General features: G+C 37.5%; 1 protein-coding gene across 2 annotated transcripts; it reads left to right on the top strand.

Annotated features, from left to right (window-relative positions):
* Nucleotides 1–1,133: 1,133 nt before the first annotated feature.
* On the top strand, nt 1,134–8,845 carry LOC4342934 (uncharacterized). 2 transcript variants are annotated; one of them, XR_001547147.3, is made up of 11 exons: nt 1,134–1,437; nt 2,953–3,145; nt 3,243–3,328; nt 4,033–4,117; nt 5,118–5,196; nt 5,328–5,455; nt 7,021–7,107; nt 7,218–7,424; nt 7,670–7,800; nt 8,010–8,137; nt 8,411–8,845. XR_001547147.3 is itself a non-coding variant. In XM_015789164.3 (11 exons), the coding sequence occupies exons 1-10, from the start codon at nt 1,355–1,357 to the stop codon at nt 8,120–8,122; spliced, it is 1,098 nt and encodes a 365-aa protein (XP_015644650.1). In that variant the 5' UTR covers nt 1,134–1,354; the 3' UTR covers nt 8,123–8,137; nt 8,411–8,845. The 2 variants fall into 2 exon arrangements, 1 of the variants encoding a protein (XP_015644650.1); XM_015789164.3 differs by having other exon boundaries at nt 7,218–7,330.
* Nucleotides 8,846–11,718: the final 2,873 nt, after the last annotated feature.

Here is an 11,718-nt window from a genome sequence, read left to right as displayed (position 1 = left end):
TACTTGCTAGAATGTGAAATGTACCTCGGTTTTTATTTTTGAACCAGTTTTTATACATACATTCAGCATTTCATTTCATGTTCAAACCAACAAATTGCCGCTAATGATGAATGCACAACATGGTACACAGTGGTTGCATGATGGCACTGCATTTTTCCAGTCAGTTTTTCGACACATAATAAGCAGAACACAAACCATTATAGCTTGAAAAAACAGAGACAAGCTGGTACCTAACTAGAGAAAAAATTGATACCTAAAAGAATAGAAGCTGATACTCTAAAAACTAGTTGAATAGATACCTGTGTGCGGGATGCAGGACGAAATCCGGCGATGGAGGTCGGTGCCTGTGTCGGATTTTTGCCGGGGATTGCTGCGGATAGGTGCACGTGCTGCCGCCGGCGAGGTATCACGCGCAGAAGTGCTAGATTTGGGGGGAAGGGAGCACTTCTGCTCGTTGTTGTTGCAGGCGCCGCCGGGCCAAGCCCTAGTTGAGGGAAGGAGCACCTGCCGGCGAGGTATCGCGCGCGGAGGCGCGCGATACCGAGCCGGGTTCTCATCGGGGGAAGGAGCTCGGAGCGGCGCACGACTTCTGGTTGGGGGAATCGTGTGCAGGAGACAAGGCTTGGTCGGAAAAGGGATCTGTATTAATTTTATCCCGTGACTGCCGTTTTGCAACGGAATCCCGTGGGGTAGCTACCCTCTTCTTCTTCTTCTTCTAGGGGCTGTTTGGTTTCCAGGGACTTATTCCAAGTCCCTGTCACATCGGATGTTTGGACACTAATTTAGAGTATTAAACATACACTAATTACAAAACCCATTTCATAACATTGGACTAATTTGCGAGACGAATCTTTTGAGTCTAATTACGCCATAATTTTGACAATGTGATGCTACAGTAAACTTTTGATAATTATGAATTAATTAGGCTTAAAAAAATCGTCTCGCGGATTAGCTCTCATTTATAAAATTAGGTTTTATATTAGTCTATGTTTAATACTTTAAATTAGCGTCCAAACATTCGATGTGACATGGACTAAGAAAATTTTAGCCCCATCTAAACACCCCCCTAGTCTTCTGCATCGCCTCCTTTTCGTGAGCTTCAAAACAGCGGGGAAGAAAAGAAAAGAAAAATCGATCCAGATCGGAGAAGCCCAGCGCCGCCCCTCCGCCCGCCGCCGCCGCCGCCGCCGCCTCGCGCAGTCGAGCAGCATCACAGCGGGAAGGCTTAATTACCGCCGCTCCACGCGTCGGGCGTCGGCGCCGTGGTCTGATCCGGCGAGTCGGACCAGGGGCCAGCAGCTAGCTGATCCGGGGAGTCGGACCAGGGGGCAGCGGCGAGGCGGGGCCTTCGAAGATGATGTCGCCGAGGCCCTCCGCCTCTGCCGCACCGGAAGGCGGCGGCGGTGCCTCCACCTCCCGCTCGGTGCCCACGGCGAGGTGAGCTTTTCATCTAACCGCTTCCTGCCCGTCGCTCCTGCTCCTCGGCGCGAGATCTCGCTGCTCGTCATTGTCATTCCGCTGGGTGAAATAGCTTAGCCGCAACGCGATCAGTGTTCCATTGGCATTGTTGTCCTGGTAGGAAATTAATTGATTGGAGCGAGCGATTTCAGAGGTTTATTGGCGTTTTGTTTCCAGTATGCACATTTCTCGTACTTCCAGTAACTCGATTCTGCACGCTCCACTAATGAGTTTCTCTGTAAGATCTGGGATAGCTGAAATTCTACTTCATACGCATAATTAGGGAGACGCACAATGAGCCTGTGATTTGTAGTAAATCAGTAGGTTTAAACTGACTAGCATGTAGTTCAAGTGTAGATTTCTCCAACATTGTCCAGTATGTAGGAAAAAAATGGTCAACATATTTGTTCTTAAACTGTATATATTAGTTATATTTCTCATGCGTATTTCTTGTAAAGGTTGGTAGTAGCAAGACAATGTAGCAATGAGATATCGAACACTTTATCCAGATATAGCTGAATTTAAACTAGTTAATGTTCTATTTTAGAAGGCAGCTCGACTTAACTAATAGTGACGCTGTAGATTATAGTATATACAAATTTTACAACAACAATATTTTTGATTTATATTAGAATTGCTATGGACATTGTACTTGATATTTTGACATTTATTGTAACATTTTATTTTGTATCACTTATTTAAATTGTCATTGCTATTAAAAAAATAGTATCTGCTGGTTTCTCTTGCTTGTTCTTCCTTTACTTTACCATACTTTGTATTCCTTTTTAACAGTGAATCATACTCCCTTTTAAAATTTGCCAAATTTTATGAGAGAAAGAAGCCAATGATATACATAGATGAACACCCCATTCTTCTATATACCATCGAGAAACTTGTTTTTTCTTCCTTTTGTACCATTGCCATTACAAAACTGTTAGCCATCTTTCATTAGGCTGGTTGAAATGTCCAATTTACTCATATATTACCACAAAACCGATATTTACCTGAATACAAATGTTTGAAATAATTTTTGGAGGCCATTAAAAGAATGAAGGCACTTTTGCTGCATTCAATTTTAGTTTCATAAGAAAACACATGCCATTGAGATAAATGTCAGTTTTGAGGTAGCTGAGTTGTGTCATTTTACCTTGTTCAATGAAGCACACAAAACTGTTTTATAATGGAAATGGTATAAAGGGTACATAATGAGTTACCTGATGTTATATATTGAAATTGGGCCAATTGTGTGTGATTGACATATGATGAAATTCCTCAAATTTCATTGATGAATGAGAGTGGTCAAATATTTCAAGATTGCTAGCTTCTCAATTCAATTGTTTTTTCTACCCATTTCAGATCTGAAAACACCCAATTTCCCTAATTATTTTTCTCATATCAGATGTTCATTTGGCTTAGCACCCTTAAGATATGTGATATCATTCAGTATAATAGCACGTTTTTGTTAACCAAACTATAATGTTTTCTATTGGGCAGGTCAACACCGTTGCAAGTTATTCATATTTTGGGAAACTTTGCTAGAATTTGGTCTGTGTACTCCCTGTATAACTACCTGTCTAGTAGTGGGGATTCAATGGTCGGCTTCATCTTCAGTTGCCTTGTACCTGCTTCAGTCATCTTCCTGGCTTTGCAGAAGCCTTGGAAAGGCCGGCCTCTGCCCAACACACAGGTTGATTTATACATTTTTTATTTTATTGAGATTATGTTATCTACCACTATAGATTCTTGTTTTTGTTTTATCATTTAGGTTGCATGTTTTATTTCAGGTTGTTCCGACAGTTATCAATGGAGGAATTCTGGCATTGTACTTCGTGCTGTGGGGTAAAGGACTTCTTGCTTGCGGACCACTTGTGTAAGTACACTGTATTTTGTTTCTTTAAACACCCTGAAATATTAAAGGCCTAATTGGTGTTCGTTGTGTTGTGTGGTCTACGGATGTCGGGAGAGCACCTGGTGTCTGGTGCAAACCCCCTCTACATACAATTAATGCAAACCATGCTGTAAGGCAAGGGTGCCTGATCAACTAGAAATTTAACAGCATTAGTTTGATTGGTATCCTGGAAAATATTCACTCCATCTAACCCTTTATGCATGTGTCATGGATTTATGATTGAACAACTGAGGGAATGGGTTTGTATGTTTTTTTTTTTTTTTGCTTGTGGAGACGGTTACACTTAGATGCTCAAATGCTGTTCTAAACCATGGGTGCCTATTTTCTAGGTATCAACCCTGCCTAGCACCTAGTTTCCCTTTAAGCAGTATTTGGTTCCTTTAATCTTGATACTATTTGCAGTAACCATAGAGTAATCTGCTCTAATGTTTCCAATCAAATGGAACCTGGTAGGCTGCCTGTTGCCAGGTGCTAGGCAGTAGGCACTATCCTGTTGCCTTTCTATCACCTTATTTCTGAGCACTTCCATTATAGAACTTAGTTCAATAGTACATATGCATAAATATTTTGTATCGCTCTGAGCTTAATTATACTTCTCAGAGTGCTTCCCAATTTTTTTTTGTATGCATATCTAAGCTGCATTTACTCATGTCTATTGAGTCTAGCGCTCTGCTGGCGGAGTACGCAGGTGCTGTTCTTGGAGTTCTCTCAGCTGCTTTATATGGAAGGAAAGTTAACATATGGAAGAAGGTAAATTGTTGGTATTCTATGAGAAACTAGTATTGTACATTTGTTTTTGCTATTTTTATTTACTGAAATTTATCACTTATTAGGAACTAAGAACTGATTTGTACAAAAATGCACTTTGGCATTGAGTATCGTCTAAGCACTGTTATGATAAACCCTTTTTGTGATAAAATATATGGAGATGACTGAGTTTGTATGTAAGCACAAGTTCTAGCACTTTGTTTATATGCCACTTGGCCATTAAGGGTGCATTTGCCTGGCTGAAGGAGCGAGTCTGTCCCTACTGATGCAAAAATGAGGCACATGCGTAGCTCAGCAGAAATGATTCTCAATTAAGTTTCATTGGAACCTGACCAGGGCGAGTGTGCATTTGCCCACATGGACTGCAATGCATGAGCTTCTTTTGAGGCAATTGGTGGCAGTTTGAAGAAGTCAATTAAACCAAACAACTTCTCCACAGGCCCTGGCTAAGCAGATGGGAGTAACCAAATATAGCAATATTACACAACCAAAACAGGCTCATCTTGGCCAGGTCCAATTGTATGAGCCAGGATAGACCCAATACTTTCAGCATGAAGCTGATACAAAGAGAAGTATACAAACTATGTTGTCATAAGCCCATTTGCTGTGGTTAAAAGATATCACTTCAATTTTTGAAAACGTATAGTGCATTTATATGGGTAATCTGATCGACATAAAGCACAGATGAGGCTGCATGCATGCATGCACGAATCTTGAAGTGAATATTCAGAGGAATACATTCTTCATGGTTTCTTTTCAGGAAAGATAACTGTTAGAAATCTGTGCAAGTGTGATTATATTACTGGATAAACTAATTCTTGTCTATGATCATGTGTAGCAACTATTGAATTTTTTCTGTGAGTTTTTTCTGAATTTCTCAAAACATTGCTCCTATACTGATATAAAAAATGAAGTAGCAAGTCAGCAACCAGTAAGTTCTTCATTAGATGATTTTTCACATCTGTTTTTCCTGGCTTTGTAGATTGGTGGGCTCGCTGCTATGCTGGTAGCATACTATCTCTTAGGAAATGGATGGGCTACAAGAACACATTCACCACTATGTATCCTATTTTGCAGATCTGATTCTGAAATAACACGCTGCAAAATTCTATCTTTTTTGTCAATTAAGACTTCCATCCAAATTTCTTATGAACTCAAGTAAATGATGTTGAAAATCCCTCACTTTGTATAGATAGCTTTGGAAGTGAATCACTGGAGAAGGGAACACAAGTTATTGGAATGAAAGAAATGGTGGTCCCACTTACTGCTGGAATTTTATCTGCTTTGAGGAGAGTATTAGCTCGGCGGGTGTCCCTTAAGGTACTCTTGATTTCATTAACTTTATCAATAATGATAAAGTGTTAATTATTTTCCTTAAGAAATACTATAGTTACAGGCAGTATCCATAGTAACCAGGATAGTCATTCTACAGAAGGTAATTAGCATGCAACGAGACAGATCATTTTCTGCAGAGTATAAAACATTGTGGAACATGAACATCGATGAAATTTCTATCGATTCAATATGCAACCACATCTGATATGCACTTTTTGCAATGTTTAAAGTTCTCCCTCTGGCACCTACTTACTCTGTTGATGATATCGTGGAATTTGAAGTATTGCGGCAACTGTTTCTCAATATCAGAATCTACAACTTAAGTGTACTTAAAGTATGGGGCAAATCCTCCATACATCTTTATACTATCAACTTATTTTGAGTCGTAAGCATAGTACAAAAACTCGGACCGGAGCTCAACCCGGTCAAAGCTTTCAGTTCACCGGTACGGCGGTGAAACCGGCCGGTCTGCCGGTTCATGTGCTGAACCGTCAGTCAATAAAGTGATGCGTGTTTTTGTTCTAACTCCCTGTCTGCGTGCGCTATTGTGTTTTTTTTGTGTAAATAGCACATCTGAGATGGTAATGGGCCTTGATTTGGCCCAATAAGGAATGTACAGCCCAAAATTTCTTGTGCTGTTGGTCCAACAGGTGACAGTTTAATCCCGATTCATGGTAAAACCGTGCATTTCAGGCAGTTCAGACTTCAGAGTAGGTCAATTGCATATCCGGTCTTCCCATAGAACCAAACCATGGGCAACACTGGTTCCCTTTTTTTCCGGTTGGATCGCCGGTCCGATCTGGTTTTTACGCTATGGTCCTAAGTTACAATATAGAATTTATATGTGAAATTAAGGGAAAAAGTCTATTTTACCCCCCTAAACTTTTTCGCTGGAGCACTTAATCCCCTAAACAATTTCTCGGCTCATTTTACTCACCGAACTATTGAAAATGTTGTCTTACTCCCTCACGATATTTATCTTTTTTGTTTATCTCTATATAGGTCAAATTTTGCAATGAAATTTGGTGGGATTGATATATGCATTATAACTAAGTCTCAACAATTTATTGGCATTTTTAATCGCTGTTTACATAGGTTGCAAGCATTGAGACTAATTTAAACATATAGGTTTAAAATTTTAAGAAAATAGTCATGAAAAAATATTGAAACTATTTTAGAACTTTGATAATGGTGTCATCTATGGCTCTTCAAAATATAAGCTTAAAATACTACTCATATAAAGAGAAACAAAGAAGAGAAATGTAATTAGCCAGTAAAGTGAATCATTTCTAACAGTTTAGGGGTTAAAATGAGCAGAAAAATAGTTTAGGGGGTTAAGTGAAATAGTTCGAGGGAGTAAATTGGACTTGTTTTTCAAATTAAGGAATCTCTTATGAATCTGTTTCTATCATGACTATTCCATGCGATATTGAGATCCCTGATCATGTGCTGTTACTGCAGCTTATTGGGATATATATACTACTGCTATCCTTAATTTATGCTGAGAAGTATTTGTGGAACTGACAGTTGCCTATTTTGTTATTCCGCAGAATCAACTTAAAAGGCGACTTCATGCAATTAATGTTGCTTCTGCTACATGTTTTCTTTTTCCTTTTGCAATGTGGGATACAATCCTGGTGAGTATACCTTGTCTATGCCCTAGCATGTAATATCTGTTTGCTGCAAAGATTGGCATTTCTTTTTTCTTCTCTTTGATATATAGTGATAAATGTTCTGTTGATCACAGGGCTCGGCATCTGACAGCATAGTTAAACTGCAGTTTCCAAGCTGGGCGTACTTGAGTACTGTTTTGTTTGGAATGGTGCTTATATTCTATGTTGACAATGTTGCCGAGGAAAAGTAAGATTTTTCTTACAGATGGGTAATCTCAACTTCTATTAAAAGGGAAATGTAAAAATTGCTCAAATCCTTCCATCAGTTGTCTTCTGTTAATGTAATTGACCAGGCTTAATTATTTTGTTTATCACTAATCTAACTGATCAGAATCTGAGCAGATTATGAATTTAACTTAATTAATATCTCTTAAATTCTTCATGTGTTCCACATAAAACTTAATATCTCTTAATATCTGACGTTCTTACTAAACACAAAGACATAACAACTTGTTTAGCGAACTCCCATTTTGTTCATGATATAATGTCTCTAATTTGTTGATTGTTTTATTATTCTCTCGGGCAGATTGCATCTGGTCTTCTCTTCTCCAAGACATCTAATGGTTTCAACAGGTTGCATCATTGTTTTGGAGATACTGTACAAAATGGATTTCTCCCTTTTGGGCTTTCTGCTTTGTTCAGTGATTTTAGGATTTGGTGAGTTTTGAGGTCTCATCCTTTATATATTCATATGTGATATGTAAATTCTCACAAACTATACTGTGTCAGTTGTATAACATTTGGTTGTTCCTAATCTAAATATTATATTTCTTTAACTGGTAGTTGCCTCCCCAGAAATTTAATGATATACCATTGTTCTTTTGTTTCAGTGCAAATTGCTTAGTGAGAAATGTGTTCTTTTGTAGGCATTTTTGAAGCAACATCCTTGGAGCGCTCGAAGAAAAGTCCTTTGGAGGCACATGAACTATCAAATGGATCATTTCACAACCAGTTGCCAATTTCTGCACTTCCAAGCTAAAAGTATTAAATCGGGGTAAGTTGCACCAAAAACCTTGGGTTCTATTGAGTGTGATATCAACCTACTATGTTTTGAATGAGGTTGTTATATACAGTAACACTAAGATCTCAGCTTCAAAAAATAGAGTTGCTTGGTATGCTGTTTGAAATTGAATTAGTATCGACTTCCATATGTTGGGTTTCAGTCATGGGGTGGAAAAAAGAACAACAGAGAAGCCTTGAATGTTAAACCAGTTTGTCTACTCATCTCATTAACACTATGATGCTAATTTGCCCTCTTATTCTGCAGCTATAACATGCGGACATGCATACTGTTGCACATCTCAAACTTGTGGTTTCAATCCACTTTTTTAAGGCTTCAACCACAGATAGCTTTGGGTATTTCGACCTTCAAATTTTGCCTGTGAATCTGTGATCCTCCATTGACATTAGTAGTGCTGCTGTTCGTCGCTGCAACGCCCTGTAGATGTATATTCATGTTTGCAACGCAGTTCACTCGATTGCCCCAAAAAAAAAAAAATATCCCTCTCCATCCTCTAGCTATATGATTATTGCAATCACTCAGTTGGACCTCCTTTTTTCCTATGGATTTGTAACCCATGTGTAAAATGAAGATTACCCCTTGCCCGTGTACACATTCCACCTCGATTGAATTCCGACTTCGGAAAGCAGCCAGCATAGCATGCTGCTTTCATGGGTTATGCAAAAATTTTGTTCTATGAAATTCTGAATTTTTACCTGGATTGTCAAGCATGGGGACAACATGCTTGGATGGAGATCTCAACATAATTAAGTCGTAAAAACAAAGTGTTTTGTCCATTTACATCCCAGATGATCTAGGTTGCCTCCGGTCACAGTTTAGTTCTGTTTTGAAATACGTGCAGTCAATATGTTTAAACTTTGACAATAATTTTTACTTTAAATATTTCGATCCAATTATGAAAATCTATTTTGTTAGATTTGCCTCCAAAATTGTACCAAAATCTTATACTCTGCCATGCATTCTACAAAATTTATACCCTTTGCCATACATTATAAAAAATCTATACTAATAAACCAAATGCATTAGTTCCGTGTGGTTGTCTAAAACAACACTTATTTCAGATGGGAGATAGTATTCAATTGAGTAAATTGTGTTGGTGGTTCATAAACTTGTCAGGTGGGTGCGTGCAATTTAGAACAAAACTTGTAAATGCTCATTATGGTATATGAACTTGTCTTGTCTAGTCCGAGTGAACCAAGTCTGAAATGATACATTGTGACTAATCATGTTGAGTTAGAGTTTAATTAGGATGTCACACGTATAAACTAGCACATGAGACATATCTTATGTGTAAATAATGTTTATTTATTTATTTATTTTGTTCTACCATACTTTGTATCTATTGCATATTCCTTTATGTTTTATATACTTTTTCTATGTACGCTCAACATGACTTACTCTATGATTGAGTATATGTTTTTTTTTTCTAAAGAACCAGGAGCTTTGGTATTTTAGTTGATAGGAGAAAAAAATTCGAAAGTACATAGTATTACCATGCGCCAAGGCGGCAGTCATGGAAAAAAAAAACTATAACGAGCTAATCTCCTATGAAAAATGGAGCCAAAAACACAAACCGCACAACTTAGTTAAATTAGTTATAACATGCTTTTTGATTTTAGTTTGCAAGCCCTAGATAAATTTGTGCATCAAAACAATTAATTTATAAATTTATACGCTAAATTATACCCACATAGTAAATTCGTATACTGATGTACTCTATTTAAATATAAAGCTTGAAATTTAGTCCTGCTTTACTCGATAGCAGTCGTGTTCACCACTGTTCATGCCCTTGTGACTCGAATGTAGCTAGCCATTAGAATCTTATCTTTTTCAAGATGGCAACTGGCAACATAAGATCGAGCCAATAGCTAGCCCCTCGCTGTAATAAGGCAGTAGAATTGCACCTCGCCGTAAGGTGTAAGCTAGCTTGACTGTATTTGGACTCAGAGCTATCACCGTTTGTTGTCCTGCAGCACCTGTACCTGTTACCCTCTGTCATATTCTGCGATTGTCTCCTATGACGCCTGTTAGGGCTCCTTTAAATCGTAGGAATAAAAAAACAGAGGAATAGAAAAAACATAGGACTCTGACAGGAATACAATTGTAAAACAGAGGATTGCAAAACACAGGAAAAATACAGGAACGACCGTTTGATTGGACCACAAGAAAAACGCAGGAATTAGATGAGAAAGATAGACTCAGAGAAAATGTTTCAAGAGGTTAGACTTCTTGCTAACTTTCCTCCAAAATGTGCATAGGATTACCCATTCCATAGGAATTTTAAAAGATTGAATAGGATTCAATCATTTGTTTCAAATACCTCCATAGGATTTTTTTTTCATAGGATTAAAATCCTCCAAAATTCCTACATTTTCCCTACAAATCAAAGGGGCCCTTAAGATTGGGGTTCATTTCATTAGCATGTGTGCCTTAAATCAATCCATTATCGACCAATTTTCCCCAATCAGTTCAAGGGCAAAAGAGTCTAAATCTAATTTGCATAATAAAGTAAAATTCATATGGACCTAATTAAGTGACATCAACATCAGTAAACTTTGCATAATAAAAGCTAAGGAAAACCATATCCATTTCAAACGAAACTAAAAAGAATGTTCTAGAGTGTTGTTTGTTCAGTTTTGAACTTTTTTTTCCATTTGAAATGATCTTCGAGCACGGTTTAAGAGGCAATCTAAATAAATATATAGTTGTGTAATTGTATTGTTAACTAGCATATTGCCTGTGCATTGCAACGAGGTTTTAATTGATTATTAACCTACTATTATCATTGTTTTTTAATACATCATCACTTAAATTTTAAATACATTTTTTTGATGGGAAAATTTTATTTTATTTTTTAAATATATTTGTAACTAATATGTGGACCCTATGATATCACAATATATTTTTTCTTCACACAAAAGAAATAGAGATGATGGGCAGGGATGAAAACTGAGCGGATTCTTTCTATCCGCTCTGGAGGAAAAACGAATATGGATATCTTTCGGAGCAAATAATTCCTCAAATAGTTCAGATACGAATACGGGTACATATATTTTCTCCCGGATACAAATACAAATATGGTATCGGGGTTTTCGACGGATGCAGATAATAATACGAATATCCGGCGAATAGTTTCGGATATCCGCTGAAGCCATGAGACCCCATTTCTTTACAGCTCTATGACCTTCAATATAGCTTTTTAGATTTTAATAGTAGCGCACCTCTTAACACTAGTCCACACTATTAATATTATTTAAACTTTTAAATATTTTGTTAAATTATACTATATTTTATATAAATTGAGCTAATTATATATGATGATGTTTGTTTCTATTAGAAGTTGAGGTGGTTTTCGTGTTCCGAGAAAAAAATATTTCCGTACTCATGTCCGATCATATTTGATCCTAATTCGTATTCGAGATAATTCGTATTTGTTTCGGTATCTGAGCTATTCATATTTGTTTTCCATCTGGCAAAAAAAAAAAGAAAATGAAAATGAAAACAAACATGGTATGAGCATTATCCGTCCGCATCCACTCCGTTTTCATCCTTAG

Source organism: Oryza sativa, chromosome 7, assembly GCF_034140825.1.
Source record: "Oryza sativa Japonica Group chromosome 7, ASM3414082v1".
NCBI lineage: Eukaryota > Viridiplantae > Streptophyta > Magnoliopsida > Poales > Poaceae > Oryza > Oryza sativa.
The sequence above is the reverse complement of the archived record's forward strand: the minus strand, read 5'-3'. Positions and strand labels throughout refer to the sequence as shown.

What these genes read in the sequence shown, in the direction of transcription:
- LOC4342934 (XM_015789164.3), top strand. Translation starts at nt 1,355, where the DNA reads ATGATGTCGCCGAGGCCCTCCGCCTCTGCCGCACCGGAAGGCGGCGGC. An exon ending in CGCTCGGTGCCCACGGCGAG is followed by an intron (nt 1,438 to 2,952) that starts GTGAGCTTTTCA and finishes TCTATTGGGCAG; the next exon opens with GTCAACACCGTTGCAAGTTA. An exon ending in CAATGTGGGATACAATCCTG is followed by an intron (nt 7,108 to 7,217) that starts GTGAGTATACCT and finishes TGTTGATCACAG; the next exon opens with GGCTCGGCATCTGACAGCAT.